The sequence below is a fragment of the Podarcis muralis genome, chromosome 7, assembly GCF_964188315.1.
Source record: "Podarcis muralis chromosome 7, rPodMur119.hap1.1, whole genome shotgun sequence".
Taxonomy (NCBI): Eukaryota; Metazoa; Chordata; class Lepidosauria; order Squamata; family Lacertidae; genus Podarcis; species Podarcis muralis.
The window spans coordinates 89644621-89659181 of NC_135661.1; the positions used below are offsets into that span (position 1 = coordinate 89644621).

The 14561-nt window shown below is 51.4% G+C and overlaps 1 protein-coding gene across 2 annotated transcripts in view; it reads left to right on the plus strand.

Annotated features, from left to right (window-relative positions):
• The window catches only part of SAMD4B (sterile alpha motif domain containing 4B), a 33603-nt gene extending 24299 nt beyond the window's left edge, over positions 1 to 9304 (plus strand). For both annotated transcript variants that reach the window (XM_077932403.1, XM_028741859.2), the window contains exons 8-13: positions 89 to 174; positions 269 to 387; positions 2555 to 2753; positions 4660 to 4783; positions 5527 to 5610; positions 6396 to 9304. In XM_077932403.1, coding sequence (XP_077788529.1) covers positions 89 to 174; positions 269 to 387; positions 2555 to 2753; positions 4660 to 4783; positions 5527 to 5610; positions 6396 to 6424 — 641 coding nt within the window. In that variant the 3' untranslated portion in view covers positions 6425 to 9304. The remainder of the gene's footprint in view (positions 1 to 88; positions 175 to 268; positions 388 to 2554; positions 2754 to 4659; positions 4784 to 5526; positions 5611 to 6395) is intronic.
• The last annotated feature ends 5257 nt before the right edge of the window (positions 9305 to 14561 follow it).

Here is a 14561-nt window from a genome sequence, read left to right on the forward strand (position 1 = left end):
GTTGTGGTTGCCCCGTAGATTTGTGTTAACAGCGTTACAACAGCGGCAGTTTTATTTTTCAGTTCCTTTCTTCCATTTCCCCCTGCAGTGTGTACGCAGTTGCTGGTCTCCCGACCGGACGAGGAGAACATCACCAGCTACCTTCAGCTGATAGAGAAATGCCTGATGCACGAGGTAGGCATTGGGCTTCCCAGAGGGGGTTAGGGCCCCATGTCCGCCCGCTCTGCCCATCCCAACTCACGCCTGCCCTCCTGTGCCCTCCCTCCAGGCTTTCACAGAGACGCAGAAGAAGAGGCTCCTGTCCTGGAAGCAGCAGGTGCTAAAGCTGCTCCGGACGTTTCCCAGGAAGGCCGTGCTGGACATGCAAGGCTACCGTCCGCAGAAAGGGTGAGTTCAAGGGACAGGATTAGGCCAGGAGGGTCCTGGGTTAGGCAGGGCAGCCTCCTGCCACAGAGGGTTCTAAGGCCGAAAGCTAGGGTTTTATGCGGCTGTTGTTGTTGTAGTATTATTTTATATATATATGGGTGGGTGGGTGGGTGTGTATGTTTGTTTGTTTGTTTGTTTGGTAAATTTGTATACCGCTTTATACCCGCAGGTCTCAGAGCGGTTCACAATATTGTTCCTTGAGTGGAAGTCCTGACCGAATTTCATTCTAATTTGCACTCTACATAGTGACATTAGCTCTAATACTCCCAGGCAACTTTGTAGTACCTCCCTTAGTACAGGCAACCCGCCCGCCCCCCTTACATGCGTTTGAATCATGCGTGACCGCGTAGGTGCGCATTGCTGCGAACTTGGAAGCGGCATTAAAGGGGCGAAAATGGCTCCCCGAAGATCGCAAAAATGGCACAGAAACAGCTGTTGTTATTATCTTGTTGTTGTTGTTTAGTCGTGTCTGACTCTTTGTTACCCTGTGGACCAGAGCACACTTTAATAATAATAATAATAATAATAATAATAATAATAATAATAATAATAATAATTTTATTTCTACCCTGCCCTCCCCAGCCAAGACAGGGCTCAGGGCAGCTAACAACCAATAATAAAAAGATCACTCCTGTCTTCCTCTGCCTCCCGCAGTTTGGTCAAACTCATCCTGGTAGCTTCCAGAACACTGTCCCACCATCTCATCCTCTGTCGTCCCCTTCTCCTTGTGCCCTCCATCTTTCCCAACATCAGGGTCTTCTCCAGGGAGTCTTCTCTTCTCATGAGGTGGCCAAAGTCTTGGAGCCTCAGCTTCAGGATCTGTCCTTCCAGTGAGCACTCAGGGCTGATTTCCTTAGGAATGGAGAGGTTTGATCTTCTTGCAGTCCATGGGACTCTCCAGAGTCTCCTCCAGCACCAGAATCCAAAAGCATCTATTATTAATTCAAATCACCATAATTATCACCATAATTCAAAAGCATTGTTATCATCTTACTATTTATTAAATTTATTGGTGGCTCTTTCTTGCCAAAGGCAACTCAAAGCAGCTTGCAAGCAAACACTTCTGCTCAGAAGAGCAACACTTTCCTTTAGTGCCTTGCGAGCAGCTGAGGTACTAACTGCTATTATGACAAAACACACCTTTCTCTTGCTTGCTGATGAAAATAGAGCCACAACACTGTCAGAGCTGTCTTGGAAGCAGCTGCCTAAGTTTGGGAACGCTTAAAAGGGTTGGGGCATTGTTGCTTAATGAATTCTCTGAAACAATGCGAACGACTTTCCACCTTGCCTGAAAAGGAGGGGCAACATCTCGTCAAATTATTCCTTTCATGCTTAAGGGAAACTGTCGTCGCTTAAGTCAGCATCCTATGAAAGCAATCCCCTATTGTGGAGTTGGCAGTATGTAAATCTGAACTGCCTGGCTCTTGAACAGTTTTGATCAAAGCCATTGATTGGTTGACAACCCTATTCAAAACACAGGAGAGTGGTTTGCGTGGGCTTGCTTTCTGCTGCCTCCTAGGGCCTGCTCGTCTTTTGGGAGTGCGGTTTTCCTTTTGCGCGGGTTGTGTGTGTCTGGTCTGTGTGAGGAGTGGAGGAAATAATAATAATAATAACAATAATAATACTATTATTAAAAGCAGCCTCAGCATTTGTAGCTGGAGTCAGTCCGGGCCCTGACGCCTTAGGCCTGCAAGGCGGGGAGGCACTGGAGGTGCAGATGACTATCAGATTTGAAGTTTTTAATCACTGGATCGGGTTCATCAGTTTTGTTGAATTAATGGTTTGAACCAGGTATTGAATAAATGTGCAATTAATGGTTAGCATTTTGAATTTTATTGTGTTGTTATCAGTGGGTCATGTGAACCGCTGTTCTGAATGATGCTCTTTCTAGGGTGGGGTAGGGGGCACTCGGGGTGATTTTCTGGAACCAGGGGGGCTAGTGGCCAGAAAAGGTTTGGGGGCCACTAGAGCTAAGGTAAGGGTGGCCAGCCTGTGGCCTGGGTTTGGGTCACAGCAGCCTTATTGTGAAATTCTACCTGTATTCACAAGTGATGGTACTTAACAACTGGACTGACTTCTCTCTCTCTCTCTCTTTCCCCATCCCCACCCCGCTTTGGTACTCTTCTAGATGGGCCTTTGGTTCCAATTCTCTCCCCATAGCTGGATCTGTGGGGGTGGGGGTGGCCCGCAGAGGACAGCGGCAATTCCAGATGCCCCCCCGCGCCATTCCTCCCAGCCGCCTGGGGATCCTGAGCCCTGTGGGGATCGGCGGAGTCTCCCCACGGCATGCCCTCACCAGCCCGAACCTTGGGAGCCAAGGGCGGCAGGTAAGAAAGGGATGGGAAGGAGGGAGGGAGGGTTCCCTTTATAGCCCTGCGCTAAGGTAACTGGAAGGGAAACGGGTGGCGCTGTGAGTTAAACCACAGAGCCTAGGACTTGCCGATCAGAAGGTCAGCGGTTCGAATCCCCGCGACGAGGTGAGCTCCCATTGCTCGGTCCCTGCTCCTGCCAACCTAGCAGTTTGAAAGTACGTCAGAGTGCAAGTAGATAAATAGGTACCGCTCCGGCGGGAAGGTAAACGGCGTTTCTGTGCGCTGCTCTGGTTCTCCAGAAGCGGCTTAGTCCTGCTGGCCACATGACCCGGAAGCTGGACGCTGGCTCCCTCGGCCAGTAAAGCGAGATGAGCGCTGCAACCCCAGAGTCGTCCGCAACTGGACCTAATGGTCAGGGGTCCCTTTATCTTTAAGGTAACAGGATGCCTCTGAAAGGCAGCCTGGCCACCTCTCCATTAACCCAAGAGGGCTCCTTCAGAAGGGGGCATTCTAAGCCGCCTTACTTGAGCTGCTTAAACTGAAGCGTTGGTGTGTTTTGAAAATGGGGGATTTATTACCAGGGACATGCAACGTGCTCTGTTGCGGAAATAATCTTACAGGGACATAAGCAGTGAGCAAAATGTGTGGAGCTGCCTTTTGCTGACATCACTTGGCGAAAAAGATCTTTGTGGAAGGAAGGTCTCGACTGTGTTGTACTCCGGTGCAACCCCAGGGGCTTGGCTGACAACCTATCGCAGGGGTAGCCAGCCAAGTGCCCTCCAGGTATTTTGGATTACAACTCGTCTCCTTCCTGCCTGTGGCCCTGCGGGCAGCAGCTGTAGCCCCAGACACCTAGAGGGCACCAGGTTGCCAAAGGCTGCGTTGTAGAGATGAGGGAGATGGAGCAGACCCCATATTAGCATTGCTACATATTCTGTGAAGATGGCGGCTAATAATAATAATAAATTATTTATACCCTGCCCTCCCCGGTCAGAGCCGGGCTCAGGGCGGCTAATACCAGTAAAATTACAATAAAAACAATGGGGGTGGGGAGAGAAACAAAAAAAACACAATTTAAAATACAGGTTAAAAATACAATTTAAAATGCAGCCTCATTTTAATAATAGCCCATAGATCAAGACCGTAAGGGGAGGGAAACATAAGGGTCTGACTGAGTCCCAACCAAAGGCCAGGCGGAACAGCTCCATCTTGCAGGCCCTGCGGAAAGATGTCAAGTCCCGCAGGGCCCTAGTCTCTTGTGACAGAGCGTTCCACCAAGTCGGGGCCAGTACTGAAAAGGCCCTGGCCCTAGTTGAGACCAATCTAACCGCCTTGTGACCTGGGACCCCCAAAATGTTGTGATTTGTGGACCTTAAGGTCCTCCGTGGGGCATACCAGGAGAGGCGGTCCCGTAGGTACGAGGGTCCTAGGCCCCATAGGGCTTTAAAGGTCAAAACCAGCACCTTAAACCTGACCCTGTACTCCCCCGGGAGCCAGCGCAGTTGGTAAAGCACTGGCTGAATGTGATCCTGTGGCAAGGACCCCGTAAGGAACCTCACCGCTGCATTCTGCACCCACTGGAGTTTCTGGGTCAGCTTCTAGGGCAGCCCCACGTAGAGCAAGTTGCAATAATCAAGCCTGATGGTGACCGTCGCATGGATCACTGTAGCCACATCAGAAGAGGTGCCCAGCTGGGTCAGCACCCTGGTCTCGCACTTGCCACCCAGGTGCCCCAAACATAAACCTGCAGGCGAGACTTATTTGGGACATGTCAGGCTTCACCCCTCTCCCTCGGCTCCGTGGCAGTAACTCACCTACTGGGAGGGGTGGTTTTTGGTGTTTGTGTTTGTGTGTGTGTGTGTGTGTTTTGTTTCTCCAGTTTGCCCCTCTGTTTAAATCAAATTCTCTTTTCCCCTCCAAGAACCTGTGGTTTGCCAACCCCGGGGGCAGCAACAGCATGCCGGGCCAGAGTCGCAGTTCTGTCCAGCGGACCCATTCGCTCCCCGTCCACACATCCCCCCAGGCCATCCTCATGTTCCCACAGGGTGAGTCAGCCAGATTCTTGCCTTCAGTGTCAGGAAAGGGGGGGTTGCTTGGCCATTTGGTCCTTCTCAGAAAAATTTAGCCACAAACAAAACAGGCACAGCGCTGGAACGCAGGCAATGAGTGCCACAGGGCACATGCAGACTGCTTTTTCCTTGCTTCTGGGTAACTCCCAGCGGCTCATAGAGCAGCTGCTGCGAGATCTCACTGCAGGACTTAAACCATGGATAGGCAAACTGAGGCCCAGGGGCCGGATTCAGCCCAATCACCTTCTAAATCCATCCTGCAGACGATCCGGGATTCAGCGTGTTTTTACATGAGCAGAATGTGTTCTTTTCTTTAAAATGCATCTCTGGGTTATTGGTGGGGCATAGGTATTCGTTCATTTTTTCCCTCCAAAATATAGTCTGGCCCCCCACAAGGTCTGAGGGACAGTGGACTGGCCCCCTGCTGGAAAAGTCTGCTGACCCCTGACTTAAACCTTTGTGGAGGCAAGGGGGAGCACTGTCCTTGCCCCCTGACTTTCCCATTGACCAAGCAAACAAGACTGGATGTCTGAGTCAGGGTCGAGTGTGAGACTCTTAATCTTGTGGGTTCAAGCCCCGCGTTGGGCAAAAGATCCCTACATTGCCGGGGGTTGGGCTAGATGACCCTCGTGGTCCCTCCCAGCTCTACGACTCTTTGATCCTGTCAACCTGGGTCAGAACGGGCAGTGACCGCCTGCGATTGCGTTTCCCCTCTCCAGATTGCCAGCTCCCTGGAACAGACCTGGAGATCAACCCTACGCTGGAGTCCCTGTGTCTCAGCATGACGGAGCACGCACTGGGCGGTGAGCGGCTTCTTTTACTTTCATTTATTCAATGCATTTCTAGCCCACCTTTTTCTCCAGAGAGCTCAAGGCGGCTTACGCCTCATTCAGTTCCCACAGCAACCCTGTGGGGCAGGCTAGGCTGAGAGGCAGCGACTGGCCCCTAAGGTCACCCAGGGAGGGCTTCGTGGCCATGGGGGGCGGGATTCGAACGCTGGTCTCCCAGGCTCCGATCCAGTACTCTTAACTGCTGCACCACACCAGCTCCTGTTTTTATTACATCCAGATTCTCACCTTTCCTTTTACATAGTCTGAGACAGTTAATATTAAAATATTTTAGAAATACTAAAAGCACAATAAAATCTATTAATAAAGCTTGTTGCATTGCAAAAAAAAAAAAAACCACAACAGAACCTCAAACATTAAAAATCTTCCCTACACAGGGCTGCCTTCAGATGTCTTCTAAAAGTCAGATAGTTGTTTATTTCCTTGACATCTGATGGGAGGGCGTTGCACAGGGAGGGCGCCACCACCAAGAAGGCCCTCTGCCTGGTTCCCTGTAATTTCACTTCTTGCAGCAAGGGAACCACCAGAAGGCCCTCGGCGCTGGACCTCAGTGTCCGGGCTGGACGATGGGGGTGGAGACGCTCCTTCAGGTATACTGGGCTGAGGCTGTTTATGGCTTTAAAAGGTCAGCACCAACACTTCGAATTGTGCTCGGAAACTGGGAACCAACATCCTTTCCCATCTATTCCTCCACCTGCTATAATTCTGCGCTCTCTCTCTCTCTCTCTCTCTCTCTCCAGATGGCACCGACAAGACTTCCACCATTTGAAAGAAGCTGCATCTGCTGATGTTCCTGAGAAGCTTTAGGGTGGCTGTTTATTTTTTTCCCCCTTCCCCACCCCTTGTTTTTGTTTTTTGTTATAAGCCCCTCATCTCCCAGGGGTGTGTTTGCTGTGGGGAAGGGGGGGCGAACCCCTTCCCCCACGAAACCACCTCCAGCAGTTCCCAGCCGCCGGAAGGGAGACAGAGGGGGAGAAAAAGCTGTCACTACAATCTCACCGTCTTACTGTGTTCTAATATTTCCCCCCCCCCCCCTACTTTTTATTATTATAATAACTTCAGCTATTGGTTTTTAATACGTCGACGTGCACAAGGGAGCAGGTGGGCAGGAGGCCCCTAGAAGTTTAACTGGCAGGAGGGCGGAGGAGGCTGAATTTGGGTCGTGTCGCCCCCTTCCCCTTGGGGGTTTTTCTCGTTTTCTCTTTCCCTCATCTCCCTCGCCCCCCTCCGACCGCCTCGCCTTCTTCCTCCTCCTCCTCCTCCCTCTCCTCCTCTTGAAACAGACCAGCCAAGGTGATGAGACTGGTCCTCTCCTGCTACCTGGATTTGGGATGTTTTAGATGCCTGCCCCATCTGCGGCCAGGACACGGGAGGGGCATCGTGGGGTTACCTGGGCGAGCTGGTTTCCGTCTGAGCTAACCCAGCTGACAGCTTTCTGTACCTGGCATTGGAGGAGGAGGAGGAAGAGTCTTAGTGGGGAGGGAAGGAAGGCATTGGTGCTGCAGGTGACTGACACAGTTTTTTTAAGTGCCTCTAATACTCCCCCCACCCCTTTCCCGAGAGCAGGTGGAGAAGGGCAGGATGCAGCGGGGGGTGGCGCAGCCCCACACCGGAGTGCTCAGCTTTGCAGGCTTGTCCCTGGTTCTTTTTATACATACATACATATAAATATATATATAGATATATAAATGAAACGATGTCCATATGCTACCTCTTAGGGCCGCCTTCCCCGGACCCAAGTGCCCTCTCTCGACCCGATGGGAGTTGTCGTCCGAAACGGGTCGAGGGGGCGCACTTGGTTGGAGAAGACGGTCTTTGGGGAACTGGGCAGGAGAGTAGCAGGTGGCAGTTGAGGAGAGACGTCCGGGCCGCCCCACCGCCACCCCTAGATTGAGAGTGCCGTGGCCCTTTGGGCGCTGGGGTTTTGGACCCCTTCGGCCGCGGCCGACTCTCGGGTGTGCAGGGCGTTGGTTGGGGCGCCGGACCTAGTTTCGTTGAAACAGTTCAAATGGGTTTGGGGGGTCAGCCGGCAGTTTCGTGGTTTAGGATCAAAGTTCTTTTCTGGGTTCAGCTGCTATGGGTTCCTTGTGTCCGGCGCAAGGTGAATTTTCTCTTCTCCCTCCCATAATTGCAAGGCGGGGGGGAATGTCCGAAGGCTGGTGGAAGAGGAGGAGCAGTTCTGTTGGCGGGTCTCGAAAGCTCGGCCGTTCATTTTCCTAACATTTGGGGGTGCACAGTGGTCTGTCTTCCCTGAGACGGGTTTATGTGGGGGGGGGTGGTGGAAAGATTGAGTGGGTCACAGCAAAAGCCATGGTGGGTCCCTGACCACTTGTGGGGGGGGGGACCACCGCCCCAAGTTCTGCGGCGGTTTTCTGGTGCTTACGAGTGACAGGTGGCACTCCTGGGTGCAGGCGGTTGAGTTCACGGTGCTGATGAATTTGCAGGAGCCAAGCCGAGATCCTCGCCCCCCATGACCCAGGAGGCAATTGGCGGCTGAGGGATCTGAGAGATCCCCACCGCCACCCTTTCCAACAGGGTTGGGGAGCAGAAAGACCTCCTGGGCAGGAATCCCAACGGGACCAGAAGGCTTCTCCATTTTAACTCCAGGCGGGTGGATGGTTTCTCTGTCCTGGCATTTACACAAAACACTACAGGGGGGCAAACGGCTGCGTCGGGACCCTCCGGACTTCCAAACCTCCCGCCACCAGCCCTTTGGGGTCAGCGTTCTGCAACGAAACGGCTGCGGAACAGGGGGGTGATTTTTACCGCCTTCAGAGGGGCTGAGACGCTGGCTGTTCTTTTTTTAAAAAATAAGAAAACGACTAATGGGAGGCCTTTCTGTGCAGGCGGAGGGTGAAACAGACGTCCTAAGCGTTTTCAAGACCCCCCATCCACGCTTGGCGCTGGGGGGGGGGCTCTTCCAAGGTGCAGGATGCCCAAGGCAGCTTGTCAGATGGGGGGGGGGGGTGTCTGCGGGAGGGTAGCCTTGCTAGTTTCCCTTGCGCCCCGACTTTGTTTGTGCGTGTGCATGCGAGTTGGGTGTGTGAGTGTGCCTTTCTCCCCCAAAGCCACTGTTTTTCGCATGATGGGCAAACCCCCCCCCAAAACCCCAAACCCCTTTCCCCGTTCTCCAAAAGCTGACCTTGGCAGGCTCTTAGGTACAGAGGACCTTTCCATCGTTCTCCTCTTCCTCTCCCCTCTCTCGCCCTCCGAGAACTGTTTTAAATATTGAGAAAAAAAGGCCTTTCCCTCCCTACCCCCCCCCAAAAAAGTATACCGAACAGTAGCATACAGAAAAACCCAGAAGAGCAGACCTGAGAGAACTATTTCTTTGAAAAAAACAACAAAAAAATTAGAGAGACAAGGTTCCTGTTTCAGATAGAAATGTTATTTTAGATACATTTTATTATGAATAACTTTTGTTATGACTATGGCTGGTAACCATGAATACGTTATTTAAAAAAACAAAACCACAAAATGTTTTACAAAAAAAAAATATCCAAATTCTGACTTTAGATTGCTTTGTTGGACTCCTTTACCGCTTTTTTCCCTTCTTCCAGTTTTTTGCTTTGTAAAAGGCATACAGAATTTAAGTATTAGCCCTTTTTTTATTAACCTCTATGATAAAGCTGTGCTTATTTTGTATTAATTTCTTTTAAAACGTTTGGGTTTTTTATTTTTATTTTGGTTTGGGGGTTTTTTTGTGGGGAGGGCGGCGGGTTGACAGGTCGACATGGGGAGGGGGCGTGGGCTCCCGAATTTCTTATGGACAGCAGGACTATCAAAGCCTTTTTCACCGACCGGGGGGGCGAAGGGTTAAAACCTTTGCAGTTGAGACCCAAGCACCATTTTGCACCCATGGAAGAGGCTGGGGTGGGGGGGGTGTGCTGGGCTACGCAGGCAAACACACCTTCCTCCTTAAAGACCCCTTGGGAGATCTTACGACCAGAGGCAACTCTCTTGAAGACTTGCAGCCTTGATCCACACAACTCCTATTCGTTCATAGTCAACGGACCTCGTGGGAATCGTAGGATTGGATGGGACCTCAAACCCCCTGTAAATTGGGAGGTCTTCCTGCTGGGTTGCCCACCCTCTAGACCAGGGGTCAGCAAACCTTTTCAGCAGGGGGCCAGTCCACTGTCTCTCAGATCTTGTGAGGGGCCGGACTATATTTTGAAAAAAATAATAATAATGAATGAATTCCTGTGCCCCACAAATAACCCAGAGGTGCATTTTCAATAAAAGCACACATTCTACTCATGTAAAAACACCAGGCAGGCCCCTCAAATAACCCAGAGATGCATTTTAAATAAAAGGACACATTCTACTCATGTAAAAACACACTGATTCCCGGACTATCCGCGGGCTGGATTTAGAAGGGGATTGGGCTGGATCCGGCCCCCGGGCCTTAGGTTGCCTACCCATGCTCTAGACAGCGGTTCTCAACCTGTGGGTCCCCAGATGTTGAACCACAACTCCCATCACTCCTAGCTAGCAAGGCCAGAGCTCAGAGATGATGGGAGTTGTAGTCCAACAACATCTGGGGACCCACAGGTTGAGAACCGCTGTTTTAGAAGGAAGACGGACTTGAGTGAACTGGCTGGGTTTCCCCCCTTGGTTCTTGGCAGGCGTATCTCCTCACAAGGGGACAAAACACAGTCAAAGGGACTCTCGGCGTTGCCGTCCGCACTCCAGAATTTCTCTTGGTTTGAGCAGCAAATGCTGTTGCGATGAACCTTCTCATTCGGTTCTTGGGGGTGGAGGGGCGAAGCGTCCTCAAACCCAGCAGGTATCTTGGTGGGATCAGGAACAAAACACCAGTCACAGAATTGCAGAGATGGAAGGGGCCCCTAGAGTCATCCAGTCCACCCGCTGCAATGCAGGAATCAAATAATTCAGTCTCTGCTTTGAAAACCTCCACCGGAGGAGAGTTCACCTTGCAAGAAGTGCGCTCCACTGTTAATAATAAAATAAAATTTTATTTATATCCTGCCCTCCCCAGCCGAATCCGGGCTCAGAGCAGCTAACAACAGTAAAAGTAACAGTTTACGTAAAAACACAATCAGTTAATTGAAATACCGTATTTTTCCCTCTATGACTCACTTTTTCCCTCCTAAAAAGTAAGGTGAAATGTGTGTGCGTCTTATGGAGCAAATGCAGGCTGCGCAGCTATTCCAGAAGCCTCAACAGCAAGAGGGATCGCTGCTTTCGCTTTGTAGCGATCCCTCTTACTGTTCTGGCTTCTGGGATTCAGAATATTTTTTTTCTTGTTTTCCTCCTCCAAAAACTTGGTGCGTCTTATGGCCTGGTGCGTCTTATAGAGTGAAAAATACCGTACATTCTAAAATCAATTCATTCTAAAAATCAATTCAGAATCAAATTACAGTGGTACCTCAGGTTATATACGCTTCAGGTTACAGACTTCACTAACCCAGAAATAATACCTCGGGTTAAGAACTTTGCTTCAGGATGAGAACAGAAATCGTGCAGTGGAGGTGCGGCGGCAGCAGGAGGCCCCATTAGCTAAAGTAGTGCTTCAGGTTAAGAACAGTTTCAGGTTAAGAACAGACCTCCAGAACGAATTAAGCACTTAACCCGAGGTACCACTGTAATGACAACCATTGGGCTAGTCGGAATCTCCTTCCTTGCCACTTGAATCCACTGGTTCGGGTCCTCTGGAGCAGAAGAAAACGAAACAGCTCTGTCAGTAGAGCGTGAGAATTGTCATCTCTGGGTTGTGGGTTCAAGTCCCAGATTCCTGCATTGCAGGGGTTGGGATGGATGACCCTTGTGGTCCCCTCCAACCCTGATTCTATCCTAAGCTTGCTCCATGCGACAAACCTTCAGATGTTTGGAGGTGGCGCTCACATCCGCACTCAGCCTTCTCCAGGCTCGCCATCTTCGCCCGCAACACTCAGGGGCAAAGGGTTCTTGGGTGCGCCTTTGATTCACCTGTGACAGCCGTGAGCCTGGCAGCTTCTGGGCTTCCTCCAGACCGGGTGCTGCTTCAGAGTCCCACGGTAACCCAACTCTTCTCATCCTCCCCCTGCGACTTCACGGTGCCCTCAAATGCTTGCTTGCCTGGCGAGGTCTTTTCATAGCCTGGCACAGACGCATGGGGCAGGAGAGCCACAGCTCAGCGCCGGAGCATCGGACCAGCTTGCAGGAGGATTCAGTCCATGACAGCGCCTCCAGTTAAGAGTCGACAAGAGACTTCCGGCTTGAAATCCTACTTCCACTCAGCACTGAGCTGGCCGGGCCAAGGCTGTGACTCGCTGTAAAGCACCAGAGCCCATGCGCCAAACCCTGCGCACCAAGCCTGCCCTCTCCACCTCCCGCCATTGCTCCAAAGGCAGCCAATGTGCCCTCTGGCATGCTCCCCTGTTTTCCAGCCCAGTACTGTGGGTTAAACCACGGAGCCTAGGACTTGCTGATCAGAAGGTCGGCAGTTCGAATCCCCACGACGGGGTGAGCTCCCGTTGCTCGGTCCCAGCTCCTGCCAACCTAGCAGTTCGAAACCACATCAAAGTGCAAGTAGATAAATAGGTACCGCTCCAGCGGGAAGGTAAACGGTGTTTACATGCGCTGCTCTGGTTAGCCAGAAGCGGCTTAGTCATGCTGGCCACATGACCCGGAAGCTGTCTGCGGACAAACGCCGGCTCCCTCGGCCTATAGAGCGAGATGAACGCCACAACCCCAGAGTCGGTCACGACTGGACTTAATGGTCAGGGGTCCCTTTACCTTTACCTTACCCCTTTGTAAGCCCCTCAACCAATTCCCTTATGTGTCCCTTTGCTGGCCGCTGCCCCACAATCAGCTGGTCTCTTTGGATCTAAAACAGCTGCAGAGCAGGGCATGTGTTGGTTCCAGCATCCATTTCAAGTGCCTTTTCCCTGCAAGGTGCTGTGTCCCAACTTTGGCACAGTCTATGGAACTCCCTCCCACAGTGATGGGGACCAACTGGAACGACTTTAAATGGGAATTGGGCAAATTCGTGGAGAGGGCCATCAGGGGCTGCTAGTCAGGATGGCTCTGCCTCCACAGACTGAGGCAGCGATGCTTCTGAGTACCAGTCGCTGGAAACCACAGGAGGGGAGAATCACCCTTGTGCTCAGATCCTGCTCACAGGTTTCCCAGCAGCAGTATCTGGTCACCCACCATGGGAACAGGATGCCAGACTGAATAATAATAATAATTTTATTATTTGTACCCCGCCCATCTGGCTGGGTCTCCCCAGCCACTCTGGGCGGCTTCCAACAAAGATTAAAAATACATTAAAATGTCACACATTAAAAACTTCCCTAAACAGGGCTTCAGATTTCTTCTAAATGTCAGTTATTTATCTCTTTGACATCTGATGGGAGTTCCACAGGGCGGGCACCACCACCGAGAAGGCCCTCTCCCTGGTTCCCTGTAACTTGGCTTCTTGCAGGGAGGGAACCGCCAGAAGACCCTCAGAGCTGGACCTCAATGTCCGGGCAGAACGATGGGGGTGGAGACGCTCCTTCAGGGATACTGGGCCTTTGAGGCCGTTAAGGGCTTTAAAGGTCCGCACCAACACTTTGAATTGTGCTCGGAAACGTCCTAGGAGCCAATGTAGGTCTTTCAGGACTGGTGTTATGTGGGCTTGGCGGCCGCTCTCAGTCCCCAGTCTAGCTGTCACATTCTGGATTAGTTGCAGTTTCCAGGTCACCTTCAAAGGTAGCCCCACGTAGAGCGCATTGCAGAAGTCCAAGCGGGAGATAACTAGAGCATGCACCACTCTGGCGAGACAGTCTGCGGGCAGGGAGGGTCTCATCCTGCGTACGAGATGGAGGTGATGGACAGCTGCCCTGGACACAGAATGGACCTGCACCTCCATGGACAGCTGTGAGTCCACAAAGACTCCCAGGCTGCGCACCTGGTCCTTCAGGGGCACAGTTGCCCCATTCAGGACCAGGGAGTCCTCCACACCTGCCCGCCTCCTGTCCCCCAAGAACAGTCTTTCTGTCTTTCTTGTCAGGATTCAACCTCAATCCATTAGCTGCCATCCATCCTCCAACCGCCTCCAGACACTCGCACAGGACCTTCACTGGTTCTGATTTGAAAGAGAGGTTGGATGGGCCTTTGAGCTGATCCGGCAGCTTCTTACATTGTGCATTAGCAAGCACCGGGTCTGTGTTTTCTGAATGTGCATACGCCTCCTTGAGATCCAGCCCACCCTGGATCATGACATGAGCCAACAGTGTGATGCGGCAGCTAAAAAAGCCAATGCAATTCTGGGCTGCATCAATAGGAGTATAGCATCTAGATCTAGGGAAGTAATAGTGCCACTGTATTCTGCTCTGGTCAGACCTCACCTGGAGTACTGTGTCCAGTTCTGGGCACCACAGTTCAAGAAGGACACTGACAAACTGGAACGTGTCCAGAGGAGGGCAACCAAAATGGTCAAAGGCCTGGAAACAATGCCTTATGAGGAACGGCTAAGGGAGCTGGGCATGTTTAGCCTGGAGAAGAGGAGGTTAAGGGGGGATATGATAGCCATGTTCAATTATATAAAAGGATGTCATATAGAGGAGGGAGAAAGGCTGTTTTCTGCTGCTCCAGAGAAGCGGACACGGAGCAATGGATCCAAACTACAAGAAAGAAGATTCCACCTAAACATTAGGAAGAACTTCCTGACAGTAAGAGCTGTTTGACAGTGGAATTTGCTGCCAAGGAGTGTGGTGGAGTCTCCTTCTTTGGAGGTCTTTAAGCAGAGGCTTGACATCCATATGTCAGGAGTGCTCTGATGGTGTTTCCTGCTTGGCAGGGGGTTGGACTCGGTGGCCCTTGTGGTCTATTCCAACTCTATGATTCTATGAAATACCCGCATTTCCCTCCCTCCCAGGATGCGATGCTAGGGAAGAGTCAATTGCAAGCAGGTG